We start from the raw sequence: 19,603 nt of genomic DNA on the forward strand, positions 1-19,603 counted from the left end.
TAGTTATATCCACAGTTAGGAGACAGGAGCATATAGATGATGATGCAGCAAAGGACAAAGAGAAGAAGTAATCATATTGGTAGAAAGAGAAGCAAGAGAAAACAGTGTTGTGAAAACCCAGAAGAGAGAGAATATCCAAGAGGAGGTTAGTCAACAGTAATATGTGCTTCAGAGAGGTCAAGCAGTTTGAGGAAAGACTAATAGTGATAAAGGAGTGTGCTTTATGTGTATCTCTATGAGAGGTGGTCTGCATGAATATACGTAGCCAAGAGAATATAGTGAGTCTGAGGAACAGCTAGCACTCTAGTTTACCTGCAATGTAAAGTGGATGAAGGGAAAATAAGTCCCTTGTGTGAAATACAACTGGAAAAGGAAGGTGGGAACCAGATTTTGGAAAGTCTTAAATTTAGACTGAGGAACTTATATGTTTTCCAATATAGGCAAGTGGAGCCATAGCTCCATTTAGAGCCAAGGTTTTTGAGAGGATGCATGTCATGGTTATTTTTTTGTGTTAGTAATATTATTTTGGAAGCTGTATGAAGTATGGACTAGAGAGGGTGTAGATAGTGGACTGATAATCCAGATGAGGTGTGATGAGACAGCAGCTGTGTGAGTAGAGAGGAGGCATGAACAAAATTTGTAAAACATTTTGGAGGTAGAATTAGAACAACTTGGTAACTGATTGATGGTAGTAAGAAGAGAATAATAAGATGTATCTTTGAGGTTTTGAGACTGGCAATATGGTGAAGCTTTTCAGAGAAATAAGGATGTTTAGAGGTGGAGAGGATGAATTCCATTTTGGATATATTGAGTTGAGGTGGTGGTGCAACATCCAGTGGAGATGCCCATGAAAAGGTATTTGGAGATATGAGTGGAGCTGACAGGAGAGATTTGGGCTAGATATGAATTGGGAAGTCCTCAATATAGAAGTGATAACAGAAGATATAGGAATGGATCCAGAACATCACCTGTTCCTGCTAGCTCATGTTCTATATGTCTCCTTCCTTCCTCTAAATTACATGAAAAAGTTTTTTTAAAATCAGCGCCTTCACTTCCTTTTCTTTCATTCTCTTTATCCAACCTCATTACTCAACTAAAACTGCTTTCTCTGCTTACCAAGTCTCTCTTACTTGCCAAATATAAGTTTTTTTCCCCTTAATCCTTATCCTGCTTGACTTCTCTGAAACATCCGACACTGCTGTCAGCCTCTCCTCCTGGACGTTCTCTTTTCTCTGTGTTTTCATGACATTACTCTCTTCTGGGAAGAAAGAATGTGATAGCTTAAGGGATTTGAATAGGTCAAGGAGAAAATATTTTTTTAGGTAGGGAAGATTAAGCATGTTTGTAGGTAGATGTAAAAGAGCCAGTAGTCAGAGAGAAATTGGAGATAAAAAAGGGAGAGGGAATGATTGATGATGTAGATTTCTAGAAGATCCATAAAGAGATGGGATAAAGGACACACGGAACGGATCTGTACTAAAAAGAAGGAAGGCCTCCTTACCTTCTGAGATTGAAGCAAAGAAAGAGAGGATGGGTGCGGTCAGATGTTGAGGTATAGGTCATCATGGCATTCCCAGTACAGCTCCAATCTCAGTAAAGTATGTAAGGTTATTTACTGAGAAAGGGGTTGAGTTGGTTTTTTGAGGGGGAAAAAGAGGTTTGCTACAATTTTTATGAAGAATAACGGGGAATTTGATCAAAGATGAATAAAAGTATTGCTCTGTAGTGGTGAAGGACAAATTGGGCAATGGATGGTACTGGTTGGATGAGGAAAGGCTTAACAGATTTATTCTATCTGGAAAGAGAAAGAGATTCCTCAATAAAGATAGTAATAGCTTATATTTTTTCTTAGCACTTTAAGGTTTTCCTCACAATACTCCTGTGAAGTAGAGTATGCAAGTATTACTATCCTAATTTTATACGTAACGAAACTGAGGCTTGAACATATTAGCCTCGTGTAGTGGAAAGAGTGCTATAACTGGAATCAGGAGACCTGGGTTCAGGTTTTGGCACTTAGCCAGGCGACCATGGGTAAGTCAAACTTCCCTGAACTTTAATTTATTTATAAGATACAGATGGTAGTATTTGTGCTGCTTTCCTCACAGGGCTATTGTCAGACAAGCACTTTGTAAACTATAAAGTGTTATATAAACATGACTTGCCCAAGTTCATACAAGCTAGTAAAGGAATCTTGAACTCAGATTCTCTAGGTCCTATGCCCTTTCCGTTCCACTAGACTGGTTTATTACAAAACCATGAGGGAAATGGATAGAGTGAGCATGGACTGGTTCACCAAATCCTTGAGGACTGTTTCAAATTCAGTTCCATAGCATTTCTTAAATGTTTACTCAGCACTATATACTAGAACTAGGAGACACCCCTTGATGTTTGAGAAGATTCATTTTGTCTTAAATTTATCTTCACCATACACAAAAAACCAAAAAATAATTTCACACTTATATTGTACTAGACTTTCACATATGTAACAGAATGCACACTGTGCTCAGAATCAGGAGACCCTTATCTCTTTTTTGACGGGCATGTTCTTTGTTTTGGGCAGAGATGGCATGCTTATCAGATTTGTAGATGACATAGAAAAATTTGGAAGGATAGCTAATATGTTGAATTATGTAAGAATCAAAAGGGTCTTGAAGGGGTTCACAGCAGAGGCATTAAGGCAGATTTCAAATGTATATAAGGAAAGTTTCTTAGTGATTTAGAGGGATCCAAATGTGTAATGGATTCTGGAGACATGATGAATGCATTGTTACTGGAGGCCTTCCCAAGGAAGCTGGATGACCATTTGTAAATATCAGAGAGAGGTTTCCTACTCAGGTCCCTAGATGTCCTCTGAGAGTTCCTCTCCATGGTCTCAGGGCTGGTATTTGGGGGACATTGTCCCCGGGACTCTGGGTAGAAGTCACTTAATTTCTGCCTCCCCTTCTTACAGTGTTATATCCTCAACCAGCAAGCATTTACTAACTGCCTACAATGGACAGGCACTATGCTAGGCGCTGGGAATCTAGACAAGAAATGAACCTGCCCTCAAGTTTATATCCTACCAGAAAAAATAACATGGGCAAAATTAAGCATATACAAAGTGTATACAGGGTAATTATTTTTAGTGGGGGGAGGCGCTAGCATCTGGGGGTGGGACAGAGATCAAGGAAGACTTACAGTAGAGGGCGGTACTGACCATGGACTTCAAAGGAAGTTAGGGAGTCAAAGAGTGGAGGCAGGAATATATTCCAGGCATGGGAATATGCAAAGCTAGAAAAGGAGATGTCATGTGTGACCATCAAAAGCCATCTGGGTTGGATGTAGAGGGTGTGAAAAAGAGCAACATACAATAGGGCTGGAAGTGTAAGTTGGAGCCAGGTTTTAAATTCAAGACACAGGAATCTGTATTTGATCTTCCAGGTAACAGGAAACTAGCAGCGTTTATTGAGCAGAGGAGGGACGCTGTAGGACTTGTGTTTGGCAACAGTGTAAGGGATAGGCTGGAGAAAGGTAGCACTTGAATTGTCTGCAACTGAGGGCCTGTAACAGGATAGTGGATGTGAACAGAGAGGAAGATATCAGGACTTGTTAACAATTGGGAAAGTGGAGAGTCCTCCGGTGTTGCACATTATGAGTTATATAACTTATAGTTAATGCTACGGATCACTAGGACAAAATTCCTGCTTGAGGCTCTGACTTGGAAAGCAGCTTTCCCCTTCTTTAAGTCTGCCTTCTTTTTTTGGTTCCTCGGTGCTGCCTTCCAAGGATTAAAGGTCATTCTTTAGGCATTTTTTATTAAAATCTTCTGACTGTACCCGGCACCGTGCTGAACCAGACCTAGGCCGCAGGATTGTTGGCCCCTCCACGTGGGTATCCCATAGTATTAGGTAGGGTAGGGAGCTTCCATCAAGCTGACAAGTCAGGCGGATGGTGCTGGGGCTTTGATCATATAAGATTCTTTTGCCCATGTCCGTTTTCTTTCTTTCTGTCTTTATTTCCCCAAAGTACAACAGAGTGCCCTTCATATAGTAGGTCTTTAATAAATGTCTGTTGAATGGGCTCCTGTCTTCACTGAGCTGGTGGTGCTAGGCTAGCTTTCACAGAAGTAGAGGACTTAACCTTCCTATTGGGAAGGCTGAAGGATACCGGGCTGGGGTTCTTGGTACCCTGGGTGATGCTGGATGTGGAAGAGCAGCTTCTCTTGTAAGGGTTTGGTATCAAAGATATATTACCAGCAATTTACACATATTTATATACACATGTATTATGTGCACATATATGACCAAAAGAAAGGATATGAATGAGCAGTTCTCAAAGTAATTGCAATCTATTAACTAGATAGAAGATGCCCCAAATCACTAATAATACAAGTGCAAATGGAAATAGAATCACCCATACAAATCAAAAGTGGGTGCTGCAGAATGACAAAGAGCAAGCATGATTCCAAAGGGGTAGGAGGAGATGCTCCCACTCCTTCTCAGAGGTGTGAAGTCCATGTGCTTTTTTGGGGACATATCCATCAGTTTTGCTGATTTTTTTGTCTCTTTTTGTCTTAAAAACATTATTTTTCATATGGGATAGTTCTTTGGGAAGGGGAGGAGGAGGGGGAAGGATACTCTGCCAAATCTTCTCACTCTGGATCTATAACCTCTCTGTACCTCAACTTCCTTACTTGTAAAAGGCTGGACTGGGGGAGCTCTGAGGTCCCTTTCTGATATACATTTAAGATCCCTGGAGTGCAAGTACCTTCCAGAGCTGAAACTCCCGCAGCTCCCGCCAGGGGGCGCAGCGCAAGAGCTTTCCATCAAGTGTCGCTGTCGGCAACGCCCACACGAGGGCGCCAGAAGGCCCGCCCCCTCCTGTCGCGTCCTCCCGGGGGCCTCCGAGAAGCCCCGGAAGAAGAAACTTACTTCCGGCAAAATTTTTATCGTCACTTCCTCTCAAGCGCCCTGGTCTCTAGAAAAGGTGGCGGCTCGACTTCGAGATGCGTATCGAGAAGTGTTATTTTTGTTCCGGGCCGGTGTACCCGGGACACGGCATGATGTTTGTCCGCAATGACTGTAAGGTGAGGCCGCGGATGGAGGTGCGGGCCCGCTGCGGGGGCGCGTGTCGCGGCTGGCCTACGTCCCCGGCCCTCCCCAACCTCCCGCCCGCGTGATGTGCGCTCTCTCCGGGGCCTCGCTCGCTGGCCGTAGTGTTCGGGGCTGGTCTGGTGGGGGCGGCCCGGCTGCGGCGCGTGGTGGGCGGGCCTGCTCAGCTCCGGGAGTCCCCGCGCCGGTGGTGTCCGGGCCCTTGGCCGTGGTCACGGCTCGGCCTTGTCCGATCCCGGGAGCCTCCCAGCCCAGAGACGGAGGTAGGGAAGGCCTTCTTTGGAGCCTTATTTGGCTTGGGGCCCCGGGACAAAGCAGCGTAGACACCGAACCATTCGGTTCGTTAAGGATTATGCCCCTTCTGTGGGCGAGACACGGGGTTAAGATGAGGGTGTGGAAACGCAAAAAATGACGTGTCCCTAAGGAGTTACACGGTCACGTTCACGACGTTTTGTGTGAAGCTGAGACCATGAGATCTGCCAGGGGCCTTGAGTTCAAAGCGGAAGAAGCGGTGTTTTTATTTTCACCGGCTGCTCGCCGAAATTGGGCATTTTCCTTCAGTTATGTAACAGTGTTCTTCCAGGAAGGGCTAGGTGAGGGGAAGACTAAAGAAATGACGTAAAGCCGCCGCTCCAGGGATGTTCCTAGGGTTTGGTCTGATGACGTCGCAGTAAACTTGAAGGCGTTCAGGGGCAAGCCAATGGAAATAAACGTCCCATGTTAATGTGCAGTAATAAAAAGTTAGTATAATGATACGTAGGCGTATGAGATAAATGATAAAAATACCTGAAAATGAAGATTAAATTGGAAACGTATTTGGCATTCAAAGCCATTCGTAGCTTCGCCCCTCCAGCCTTCCCAGTCTTCAGCTCAGCGGGGGGCATTCCTGGCGTCCTCGCCTGCTGACCTCTCCGGCCAGTGCCAGCTCAGATCGTGCGTTGCGTGCGGCCTTTGTTGCCATCCGAGAAGCCATGACGGGCCGTGCCCTGGCCTCTGCTGGGGGTGAGGGTCCCCAGCCTCGCCCCTCCCTGGCGGGAAGCCTCCACGGCCCCCTAAGTCTAGGGCCTCTCCGCTGTTAAGTGTGTGCCATGTGTCCTGTCTGTGACTGGCCGGGGTTGTGTAAGCTCCGGTGTCCCCAGCACTTTGCACAGTGCCTGGCACAGTGGGGCTTAATGGTGTTTCCTGATTGATGTGAGGGCCTGAGACACGTCTTAGTGTCAGGTACGTCTTACTTTTGTGTATGAGAAACTTATGTTTTGGACAGGTTACGGACTTTTTTTCACGAAGAATGAAAGTCTTGAATGCCTGTTGTCATAGAACTGTTTAAGTTCTCAAATTAGAAAGTTCTGTATTACTGATACAGAGGTACGATGGTGGATGTCATCTGTATGTGCATCTTCTAGATACTTTGGAATTCAGTAGTGCCAACTATTCCTAGAGTGTGCCTACTTGTTTGCCTGCCAACCTATTCTCATGAGTCAATAATGTGCAGTAGACAAACTCAATTTTATTTTATTTGCAAAACTCCACAAAAATTAAGTACATTTAAAAAATTTCTGCCATTCTTGCAGAATGTAGCACAAATTACATTAAAAGCACGAGAGTGAATGAAAAGTTTTAGTAGCACCTTGAAGCATCACAAAGTTTTAGGGGGCATTGGCCTATGTTGATTAGAAATTGACCTTTCTTTCCTTGATATTTTTCTCATTCTTCATGACTAATATGGGGAATTTAATGTTTTTTAAATTTATAAAAGTGATTAAGTACATGTTGAGGCCATATTTCCAGTGAGAGTCACATGTTAGTATGTAATCCCTGATTGATTTTAAAATGAAGTGGGTGACAGGAAATAAGTGCATAGCAGTTGTTGTTTCTCAGTTTCACTTTATGATGTGTTTGGCTTGGGACGATAACATTTTGTTTCAGGAGAAGCCTTAATGCTAACTTGTTTGGTTTTTTTATTTTTCCTTCAGGTTTTCAGATTTTGTAAATCTAAATGCCATAAAAACTTTAAAAAGAAGCGCAATCCTCGTAAGGTCAGATGGACTAAAGCCTTCCGAAAGGCAGCTGGCAAAGAACTTACAGTGGTGAGTACAATGGACTATGGGAGTAGTCTGGATATTTTTCAAAACTTTGATTTTTATTTTAGCACCGTGTGATATAATTGGTCATCAAATGGCTTCTTGTAAAATGATTGCCTAGTTTTGCTTTTCTATTGATTTTCTAGATAATCTGTAATTGTCAGAAATCATTGAATATTATAATCCTGTACAATTTGATAAGAGAAATAAAAGCCAGCCAAGTTACAATATGTAGGCGTTCTCTGCTATATTTAGTTATTAAAACATTTCAGATCCTTTGTCTTTACAAAATGGAGGGGAACTGTGACATGGATAATTCATTTTGGTAGATAATTTCTGTAGTTCAAGATTTGATATTAGATAAATCATATTTTAGGAAATATTGATAAGGAGGAATCATTAAATGATTTTTAAGGAGTGTTGAGTCCACTAGTGAAGAACACTGTTGATATTTATTGCTGATTACTGTGGGGATACAGAGAGCTCAGTATGTTATAACCTAGGATGGAATTCTTCTAAATCAGTAAGTGGGATATTAGATATTACCTTGTTGAAGGGCCTGAGTTAAAAAAACAAAAACCTAAACAAAGAAAAGAAAGCCCTAGCTGATTCTGTTAGGTGGGGATTTCAGGATTGGTACAGCGCCTTTCTGGCAAAGTGCTTGAGTGGATTTCAGCTTTTAACATTCTAAAATAAAAATAAATAAATAAATAAATAAATGAGAAATTAGCAAGAGCACCTAAGAAAACCCGAGAGGGTCAGCATAATTGAACTCCAGACAGAAAGTCATTTCAGAGGCTATACATGGTGTATAGGACTGTGCACAGGTAGGCCTGTCAGTCATAGAGAAGGTAGGTAGGTGACGGAGCACCGTTCCATCCAACCAGACTTGTTCCCAGACTTGTATTTGTAGGGTAAGTAACTAAGGTGACTTCTCCAGGTCTGTTCTTAGGTGGAATTTATGTCCCCAAATTATTACGTGAATTCATTCATAGGGCATAGTTGCCTGTTTCACACCATAGAACTTCCTCAAGAGGGGTTTGTTTTTAAGCAATTGAAGAGAATCTGCTAGAGCAGAGCCCTGCTTTTGGTTATTTTGCTTCTGTAAATTATGTAAAGTGTAATACCTGTACTGTGGCTTCCCACAAATAAGCTCATGTATGCCAAGCACTTTGCAAACCTGAAAGTGCTATATCAGTATCACTGGACAAAATTGTAGTAAGGTTCAACTTATTTAATGAACAGGCTTTCATTTAAAAATAGCACTCAAGATGGCTTAAGGACATAATTAGGTAGTGATGTATGGTATGATGTCTGAAGCTTGAAGAATAAAAATACATAAGGAAAAAATGTTATTTGATCACCTTCTAAGGAAACAGGAACATAGGACCAAAACTCAATCCAGTCCATTCCTGACCTTCACCATGCTTAATGACCTCTCTGTTCTGTTCATCTGGGGCACAGATGGATATCTTATAGACAGCTGTCAACATACATATGATAGGGAATCCTCTGTAATTGCTTCTTGTCTCTGTCTGGTAGCTGGCTAATTAAAGAAGAAATATTCACATCTCTTCAGCCAGGCCTCTAGTATTGGCACAACTTCAGTACTGCACTGGCTTCTTGAGAAATATTAATTTAATATTTTAATTTTGAAAATATTATCCTTTCCAGTCAAGTCTGTTCCTTATCAGGGATTATTTGTATTTTTCAGAATCAGAAATTAAAGGAGTTAAAAAAATCTATAGGGCTTTTCTGGGAAAAATGCATTATTGTAGCAGTTACTTCAACCGTATTAAATCTAAATTTTATTATTTTTTCCTATTAATAGGTATTTATTTTCTTTTCCTCTTACCTATCTCCCACCTCTGCCTCTAATTGAACAATTTTTTAAAAAGGCAAAAGAATGTCTTTTTAACAAATATGTGTAGTCAAACAGAAGGAATTCCTACATTGGCCAATATCCCAAAGTATCCTTTATGTTAGGTCCATCACTTCTCTAGCAGAAGGTGGGTGGTGTACTTCAGCTTTAGTCTTCTGGAATTATAGTACTACAGTGATTTTTAAGGGATTGAGAAGATTATCAAGATATAATTAGATGGTAAAGGAAAAATTAGGAACCTCAAGGCTTTCTAGTGAGATTAGTGATCTACAACAGTTTTGCATCCTTTCTTGAGACTTAGTTTGCTTCCCAATGTGACTTATCAGTTATACTCTGATTTGTACTTTGTATGTTTCACCTTAGAGATTTTAGCCTTTGAAAATTAATGGGAAAAATTTTCTTGGGATGGAGAAATGCATTTATGTGGTATAAAACATAGGAAAATTAGACTTCACGATCTTTTGTATTACCTTTTTGATGGCCATCAGTGTCTTTTGAGGGATTTTTAGTTTATAGTATCCTGTGGTTGTTTTGTCTCCTATCTCTTTCATTGATTCAGCCAAATATATATTGGGTGCTTACAATGTGGAGGTTTATACAAAAATGAATAATAGAGTTTTCCTTTCCAGAGAGCTTATGATGTGACACCTACCTCCTCACAGTTACCATCTGTTTACCCACTAGCTGGGGACTTCTGTCGAGTACATGCTACCTCTATTTTAGTAATACATTAGAAATTCACTCAGATTTGACTATACTAGAAGCCACGATCAAAGTCAGAGCTAAAGTAAAAACTCAGGTTTTACTAACTTGACAGTTTCTATGGTGTTTTTAAAGTAATTTAGTAGTACAGGTCCTTCTCTTTCATTAGGGAAATCTCCATGATTTTACTTTAATTTTAGTAACTGCATGGTTGTATCACAATCACATATGCTTCTTTTATGTGGATAAAGGAGTTATGCAGTTATCATAAAATCATTCTAGAATGATTAGCTTTTAGGTCTCCAGAAATAATAGCCTCATTGGATGTGGAAATCACAGACTTAAGTGAGTAACTACATTGATAACTTCTGAGAGACAGACTGTGTACTTCTGTGTCTGTTCTAACATACATGCAGAGTCATGAAAGACGGAGATTCCCTAAGCAAAAAAAAGTCTTGTCTTAAAAATCTAGCATTGTCATTTGTAAGCCTGCAAGTGAAATTTAGATTAAATGCTATGTGACATAAAATTAGCATAGTGATTTATTATTTGGATTGATTATATTACTATTTACTGTAGGTATTGTGATGATAGGGCCTCAGTTTCAAAGTACACTAAACCTTGGGATTTCTTAATCCTGTGATTTTTGTGATAGAAGGACTAGATGCTAGAGCAACAGAAAAGAACAACATGGTTTGGCAATCATTGAATGCATAAAATTAAGAGGACAAATTTAAATTGAAGTTCATATTCTGTGCTTAGAATCTTGGGAGGGTTATGGCATTATGGTAATACTAGTTGGATGTAAAGTCGCTCTTTTTTTTTTTTTTTTTTAAATATTTGCCATATTCAGTTTGAGTTGACAGTGAATAGTCATCTAGACAGCATTGTGTAGGACTGGGAGATCTGGGTAAACTTAGGTGGATGACATCCACTGTTTACAGATCCGTTGATTTCATCTATGTAGGAACTTCCTGGGAGAACCTTCCTCTACTAAAGTAGACCATCCCCTTCTCTCCAGGCGCTTACAGAGTTGTCTGGGGCACTGAAAGATTTGGTGACTTAGCCTTTGCTCGCTCAGCCTGTTGTAGAGGGTGGGTTTAACCTAGGTCTTCACTAGAAGGTCAGCTCTTAATCCTCAGCCACTCTGACTCATCTATCTGTAAATAATAGTTGAATCTATGAAGGCATATGGTATCACTTGTTGAATTGTAATCATGCGTTGTGATTTGTTATGTAGTGTATTGCTCTGGGTACTGGGAGGGGGGGTGTAATGAATATAACAACTTTATCCTTGTCTTCAAGTGCTCTTACTCCATTGAGAAAATGTGATGTCCCTAAATAAACAGTATAGAGTACATCAATATTTATCAGTGAAGATTTTTAATAGGGTTAAATTCTGTATAAATGGATGTAGCAGTGATATTTATCATTTACGAGAGGTCATAAATAGAAGCAAAGTGCTAGCCTTGGTAGATTTCCTTTGAATACTGTTTTTCAATATCAGTATTTACATTAGTGTCTAATAACATAAATAATGAAGCTTTCATCATAATTTTCAACTCTAAAGATTTAAAGATATTTTGAGATTAACTTAATCTTATTTGCAACTAACCCTGCTCCAATATTTTCTAACTTTAATAGATTATAGGACCAATATAGTCAGAATGATGTATTAGCTGCATTTTTTTCATTGAACTATCTAAGGTAAAATTCCTCAACTTCCTTACCACTTTAGAATTTGTCTTTTTCCATCTTTTTCTCTGTTCCTTCTCACTCAGAGAAAGAAGCATATCCCTTCCCTTATATCATCCCTTCCTTTTCTTCCTATCTTTTTAGATATCTTTCAGTCTTTTCTGTTCTCAGTTCTTAAATCTTTCATATCCACATTTCTGAATATTCCTATTGTTTTTTCCTTATTGCCAAAATTCTTGTAAGAGTAGTCCAACCGGTGCTGAACCTGCTTCTTCAGAGGCCATCAGGGAACTGCTAGTTACTATATCAATTGGTCTTTTTGCGAACTCCATCCTGCATCTGAATTTTATAGCACTGATAACTGACCCTCCTTTTTGAAATGTTTCTCCCATTTGACTTCTTTGATCATGTGCTCTACTGGTATTTTTTTTAGGCCTTTGTTGGCCCCTCCGATTTTCTAAATACAATTATTCCCCCAATTCTGTTCTTGGCCCACCTTCCATACACTTGATCTTGGGGAAATCTGGTGATAGCAATGTTTTACTTACATTTGTATAAGATTTTAAAATGCTTTTGTTTGAAGTAGGTAGCATATGTATCACTATCCTTATTTTATAGATGAGGGAAGTGAAACTCAGAGAAATTAAGTGACTTGGCAGTGATCAAACATCTAGTAAGTATCAGAGCTGAAGTTCATGGCTAGATCTTCTGGCCAGAGAACGGGTAATATTTTTTCCACTGTACTGTCTTCTTTTACCACTCGCCCCTCAACTAACACTTCCACGTAGGTGCCTTCTAGATCTTGATTTCCACAGCTATGTCTCATTATTATTATTGTTATTCATCCAGTGGTATTTCTACCATGAAGTTTTCAAAACCAGGCTCTAATAATAACCCTTCCCCCCAAATCTTCTTCTGACTTTTCTTTTTCTGGTATTAGCACTGCCTTCTTTCCTGTCACTCAGACTTAAGTGTCAGCGTAAATCATCTTTGACTTTACCCTTCCCTGCATCATATCAGTAAATACTGTTGATTTTGCCCCTTAAATGTTTTGCATACATCCTTTTTCTCTATTTCTACTATTACTATCCTAGTTTAAGCTTTTATTAATATTCTTTTCTCAGACTCTTGGAGTTAATCTGTTAAATGTTATTCTGCCTTCAGTTTCTCTACCTTCTAATCCAACCTTACATATTTGTACCAGATTAAATTTTTTTTATATTAACTACAACTTTGATTCCATTACATCTCTGTTCCAAAAGTTTCTGTTATTGAACTCCTTATTTCCTGCCAAATAAAATCTAAACTTCTTATTTTGCTATTTGAAATCTCTTCAATTTTGACCAATCTAACTTCTCAGCATTTTCTTCCATTAGCTAAAGTCAGCAAGTATAAATAAGCCTATATTCTGTATACCACTGTACTAAGTCCTTGGGATGCAAGGAAAGGTAATAATGATAGTCCCTGCCCTCAGGGAGTTCATGTTCAAATGGAGGAGGGAGCATGCAAACAACTATATATAAAGATATGTCAAGGATAAACTCAAGGTCGTCTTAGAGGGAAAGCATATTGAAGAGGACTGGGAAAGGCTTCTTGTAGAAGATCACATTTGAAAGAAGTCAGAGATATGCCTGCTGCTTTCTTGCTTTCGTGCTTGACTCATGCTCTTTCCTCTGTTTTTAGAATGATCTTCTCTCCATCCTTCTCGAATGAGCCCTCCAAGTTCATTTTTCTACCCATCCTTTAAGACCTGGCTCAGATGCCACCCTTTAAGTTGGACTTGGTTTCCCATAGCACAAAGGATCCTACAGTTCTTCAGCTCCTATTCTCTGTGCCCTTTGTTTCCGGTTTTACCTTGTATTCTCTTCAGTTGTGTATGTCTCAGTGCTCTTTCCTCTGTAAGCACTTTGGGCAAGGACTATGATTTGTTCTTTTTATTTCTACGGTAGGTAGCCTAGAGTCTAAGATACGATGGAATGAATGGATAACAATGCTTCTGCTGGGGTCATTATATAATAAGAAATTAATGTGTCTGGTTTGACATAGTTTGAACTGTTTGTAAAAGAAACTATTTTAACTTTGTTAAAGGTTAACTTTGTATCTCTTGTAAACGCATATTTTTTCTTTTATTTTTCTATACAGGATAATTCATTTGAATTTGAAAAGCGTAGAAATGAACCTGTCAAATACCAGAGAGAGTTATGGAATAAAACAGGTAACATACAAGGGTTTATAGGGCTTTTCAAGTCATATTGATTTGATATATACACAAAAATTATGTGACTTTGTTGACATAACACCACCCAATTGCAACCCTCTATAACATAGTAGCTACCTTTTGTTCAGAGAAATTAATAAGTAATACCTTAATTTATTTAATACCAAAGTATAAATTTGTAGATCATGTTTTTATTAAGATGTCTAGAAGAATTTGCCTACAGATTTTCTTTAAAACAAGAAATTTGATGCTGTAGGGAAGTACTCTTGGGTTTGACAGGGGTTAGGGGCATGTGAGGGAAGAAAACTGGAATACTTTTATTATTAATTTAATATTCTTTATCAATCCAAAGCTACTTTGTCAGGTTAGGAGTGTAAAAATGCATAATATGGTTTGTTCATTAGATGCATTTCATTAAAATTAAATTTCAAATGAACTTAATGATTTTTTAAAAAGTTCATAGTTTCTCTTACATTTTTAGGCATTTTTGTGAAAATTGGGCTTAACTTTGAACACAAGAAAGAATTGATGTAGAATAGGAGTTCCCTCCTCCTAGATCATTTGACAGGTCATAAAATTAAACAGTTTCTAGTTGGGTGCCTTTCCTTATTGTACAGTCGTTTGTGGTGGGGCTCGTTAATATGTCTGAATTTCTCCACATCTGTCGCACTTTCATTGGGAGGTCTTCCATATTAGGACCTCTTTCCAAAATTTCAAAGTTTTTGTTTGAAGATAAGTCTTCACAAAAATATTGGAAATGCTTTCAAAACAAGAGAAATTATTTCTTTTGGACGTGGTGTTTTCACAGTGGCAAGTGGTTACTTGGAAATACTCATTTTCAGAAAATGGAGGCGCAGATTCCAGATTTACCGACTTAAACTTTAGCCACAGGAACTTGTTCTAACTCGTCTTTTCTGAGCTGTGCAGTTTTCTGTACTTCATTTTTATCATCTTCATATTTTTCAAGGCAGCTCAGTGGTAAGGTGGGTAGGGTGCTGATCTTGGAGTCAGGAAGACCTGAGTTCAAATACAGCTTCAGACACTCACTAGTTTCATGACCCTGGGCAAATCACTTACCTTCTGTTTGCATTAGTTTCCTTATCTGTAAAATGAGGATAATAAAAGCACCTAACTCCCGGTTGTTACAAGAATTAAATAAAATAATTTTTTAAAAAGTTCTTTGTAAACCATAAAGCTCTAAATGCTAGCTATTGTTATTATTACTTCAGAAAACTGAAAACTTTATGTTGATACCAGCTTCTGTACTTTTTCACATGTTAATTTCGTTTTCAATTTATTTCCAAACATAGGCTAGTTTTTTTTACAACTTGCAAATGATGGAGGAATCTGAAGTAAATGAAAAATCCGAGAAGTTAGAGGCTTTGCTTCGCAAATATCTTGCTGGTTCTCATGCTTCAGTAGAGGGATGTGCTGGTCAGAATCCCAGATGGCATTTTTTGACCAAACATGCTGCAATATTTGAAAGTACTTTCTTCAGCATAGAGTCTTAAATGTGTACTGCTTAGTTTGTAGTCAGGTGCATTTGCCTAGCAGTGCTTTTCCTTCCCTTGAGTCTTGGATTCAGGAATTTTGTAGCAGCATGAATTCTTCCCATTTGTACTTCTAAGTGGTGATTCACCTATATTCGATATTCTCAAAGCTAGATTTTCCACTTCAGTTGTTTTTATTGTTTGATCCTCACATTAACCCTTGGAGGCAGGCAGCAGGTATGTAGTATCCTCATTTTGCAGAAAAGGTTATTGTGGCTCATTGAGGTTTGTTGGCTTGCCTGAAATCATGCAAGAATGTGACAGCTGGCGCAAGAATGTGCGTTTTCTGTAGTCTTCCAGCCTAGCACACTTGCCATTTTACCCTGTAAGATTTTGCTGCAAGGTTTCAATAGCATTGTGTTAGCCCTTGTAGTATTTTCTTACTGCTTCTTGGGGACAGCAGCTCCAGTTTTGTTTTTACATGTTTTATAGCAGATCTTTTGGATAGTGTCATAAAATAGCATTTATGATGTCATTAACAAGCAAGTTTAAGCTGAGCAGTGCACGATCTATGGCATAGATAAATATATTTATCCATTATTTTAGTTCCCTTTCTCCTTTTGTTATACTGATATCATTGGTTGGTAAAGCAAATTCTTTACCTCTCCTTAACTTTAGGCCTTCACATACATTGCAGCTACAATGTGTCTTCTCCTTTTTACCATACTTGTTAAAAAATTTGAGAAGTGGTATTTATGAAAGAGTGAATTGATGAGGAATAATTAAGAATATGTAACATGTCAGCGTGTGTCCACACTTACCCCAGTTGTTTGCAGTGGTGATGCTTGAGTTCACTTTCAGTTTCAGTGCTTTCAAAATTAGGATAATGAAGAAATAAAGAAGGAGTCATCAAAAAAATTGTGTTAAAGGCAGGTGCATCTGAATTACATGGATTGAAAGCATATGCTTATGTCAGAGTTTTGTAAATCTATTTTTATCTTTTTTGTTGCAGTTGATGCCATGAAGAGAGTAGAAGAGATCAAACAAAAACGTCAAGCTAAATTTATAATGAACAGGTGGGAAAATTTGAGTAGAGTAACTAGATACACCTTAATAATGTCTTGATGAACATTTTTAACAGTTTATATCTATTTCTGTTTTAATGCCTTGAAATCCTTTTGTAACGTTGTTTTTACCAGTTGCCCAAGTTTAATATTGTTCTTATGGTATTAACCACAACTTTTGTTATTTGGGTAAGTGGTGTGTTTTCAGGGACTCTTTTAAAGTTTTATCAAGCTGCAGTATTGAAAAGTGATAGCTACAGAAACTCCCTGAGTTGTTGGTGTTGTTTAGAAAGGCTATCCCATTGCAGGAAAAACAAATACCATACTTCACTTTCTAGCCTTTGTAAGAATTAGCAGAAAGGGGACTTGTGATGTTTGTCATTCATTTCATAAACTGAGAATTCTTTGATTGTTTACGTTTGCTTAGATGATCTGACAGTTTCACAACAAATAGAATGACAGTCCCTCCTTATAAGAATCTTGCAAGTATATCATATGTAGCATATAGTTAGAGAAGAAGGCAATAATTAATAAAGCCCTAATTGTATGATAAAATGATTTCTAAAGTCTTTTTTTAGATAAAAGGGCAATAGTAATTAAGGACTGTAGAATCCCTTAAGACTAGAATTGTCAGGAAGTGTGCTTCCTCTATATGGGAATACTTTTTAGTAGTTCACCAGTATAGATTTATTTACCAAGTATTTAGTGAGTACCTTGCCTTCAGGCTGTCCCAGAAGTTTTAGTGCAGTTTTAAGTGAGTAAAGCCAAATCTAAAAGTGTATATAAAGTTTTAGCCACAACACAAAGATGAAACAGTCACTGCTGTCAGGTAGTTTTTACAGTTTAGTTTGGTACCCAGGGACCAACTATATGGAACAATTAAATACCATTCTGTGGCAGAACAAATGTTCAGGCAACGTGGACTGGACTGATTGAGGAACCTTGGGGATTAGGCCCTGGGTGCAGTAGTGTTGCTGTTTTTCCATGTTAGGGATGCCTGAATTAGTATTTCATGTTAGTTAAATTGGCATTCCCAGTTGGTGTTGGTTGGCTTAATAATAAAATTTGGGCAATATATAATGAATACTGCATCTTAGTGAGGTTATTATTCCAAATTATGATGCTATTTCATTTCTTAACTTAGGTTAAAGAAGAGCAAAGAACTACAGAAAGTTCAGGCCATCAACGAGGTCAAACAGAACATCCATCTTATCCGGGCACCTCTTGCAGGTAAAACACTCTACATGTGTGCTCTTTTTTAAGCAAAGATTGGATTTATTGGAAAGATAAACTTATAGGGCAGGTTGTTATTATATATCAAGTTCTTGTTGCATCTATAAAGGGTTTTGATTTGTAAAAATGTGATGTACTTGTGATACTTGAAGAATACATTTATTGCAGTCTCAATTATACAAAATGTCTTGATGCTCATGATAACCATACAAATATAATTTTGCCTGCTCACTTACTCTTAGTCAAAGAGTAATATTTTAAACTATAGTCTTCCCTTTGAGTTCATCAAACTACTCTTAATTACTTGAGTTTGTTGCATGAACCATTTGATCAACTTGGGGTATGGTAAATTAGTATACATTTATACCCCATAATTTGTAGAGAGCAGAGACAGGTGGGTTTGCTTTCAAACTCCAGTTTGAATCCAGAATGCTTAAGTCCTACTATAGGTTAGCTTCTGTTATAAAAAATATTGAGTGGTAACATCTGCATAATGAAAAGATTTCTAATGCCTAGCGACGGCCCACTTCTTTCATGGAATATTCTTACGCAAATTACTAGTACAACAAGAAATTTGAAGTCTCCTGAGTTCACAGTAAAAACTTCTAGGTAATACAGATTATAACTGGTAGCCAGACAGTAATATCTGACTTAGTAGTAGCTGACTTCATAGAGATGGAACTATTTTCAAATAGTTAAACACATAGTTCAAAATATACAACTCCTGTTGAGAATGCTGTTATATATTTCGAGGTCAAAAGATGATTTTTTTCCCTGCTTTTTTTGTTTTTTTTTTTAAGGCAAAGGAAAACAATTGGAAGAAAAAATGGTGCTCAAATTACAACAGGATGTGGACATGGAAGATGCTTCTTAGAAATCCCAAAATGTTTTGCAACTTTCACTTTGTATTTCTCTAGAAAAATATCTTGCAGAATCTTGGAACTCTTGTCCATCATAGATTTATTTTTCGCATTAGTTCAGTAAAATGAGAGATCATTAAAAATACATCTCTTCCATATTGTTATCTGTAAATTATCAAATTATGGGGATGTTGGAGTGTATATTTCAAGGTTAAAGCTACATTGAATGGGTGCTCTTTTGTAGGTCATGAAAGTGCTATTTGTAATTACAGAAGGGCATAGAAACAGAATGGCTGTATCGTTTGGATAATGACTTCCAGCATTTACCTAATGCTGTAATTACATTGTGCTTTAACGTCACTGATGCATAAAATAAAACATTTCTTTTTAATGTTCTCCCTTTATTGTCATGGGAGTGGAATATAACTGTTTATTAAATGAATAGTTTGTATAGGAATTCGTTATAAATTATCTCCTCTGTTTACTATTGGTTAAAGTTTTACTATTTTGTTTGGCTATTCTCTTATTAGAAGAGTTGAATACAGAATACTTTCATTTATAAACTGAGCACAAATATTCTAGTTGCTTTGGCTGTGATTTAGCTGCCCTTTTGTATTCTGTTGTTGGATAGCTTGGTTGAAAATGGGGTTATTCATCATTGAAGTGGCATTAGCCTTGTTCATTTGCATTTTGTGTTACCCTTAAGCCCTATTTTAGGATGCTGGGTTAGAGAAGTGTCATTTTCCAACACTGGGATATTTTTAGAGAAAGCATCCTAATATCTTTTTTTTCTAGAGGTTTTTTGTGATCTCTCTTTAGGAAAATTGAATTATGCAAATAGCATCTTATTATCATGTAAGATAAGGTACCATTTTATTCAGACTTAGGAGGCTATCTAATGGGCATCCACCTACATGCATGATTTTGATGACTGAACTGAAATGATATAGCATAGAGGGAAAAGAAAAGGCCCAGGACAGAGCATTGGGGGGGTTCCCCATACTTAGAGGATTTGGGTTCATCTCCATTGTTATCTTTATGAAAATGAGTCCCAGATCTGTTTATTCGCCCCTAATCTTCTCCACCACTATTTTACTTTTCTAGCTACCCTTTTAGACATCTTGAAGTGGATTTCCCAAGGGCATCTTGAACTCAACATGTTCAAAACTGAATTCACCTTTCTCCCTAAGTGGCCCCTTTCCTCCCTGCCCCCATTTTGAACTTCCCTATTACTGTTGAAGGCACTGCTGTTCTCCCAGTCATCTGTGCTTCCAACCTAAGTGTCCTT

General features: G+C 38.2%; 1 protein-coding gene across 1 annotated transcript; it reads left to right on the forward strand.

Annotated features, from left to right (window-relative positions):
* Nucleotides 1-4,796: 4,796 nt before the first annotated feature.
* Nucleotides 4,797-18,711, forward strand: RSL24D1 (ribosomal L24 domain containing 1). The gene is made up of 6 exons (XM_072616119.1): nucleotides 4,797-5,065; nucleotides 7,064-7,177; nucleotides 13,593-13,665; nucleotides 16,171-16,234; nucleotides 17,367-17,452; nucleotides 18,256-18,711. Exons 1-6 carry the CDS (start codon nucleotides 4,985-4,987, stop codon nucleotides 18,327-18,329), a joined length of 492 nt encoding a protein of 163 aa, XP_072472220.1. The 5' UTR covers nucleotides 4,797-4,984; the 3' UTR covers nucleotides 18,330-18,711.
* The last annotated feature ends 892 nt before the right edge of the window (nucleotides 18,712-19,603 follow it).

The sequence above is a fragment of the Notamacropus eugenii genome, chromosome 1 (assembly GCF_028372415.1).
Source record: "Notamacropus eugenii isolate mMacEug1 chromosome 1, mMacEug1.pri_v2, whole genome shotgun sequence".
Taxonomy (NCBI): domain Eukaryota; kingdom Metazoa; phylum Chordata; class Mammalia; order Diprotodontia; family Macropodidae; genus Notamacropus; species Notamacropus eugenii.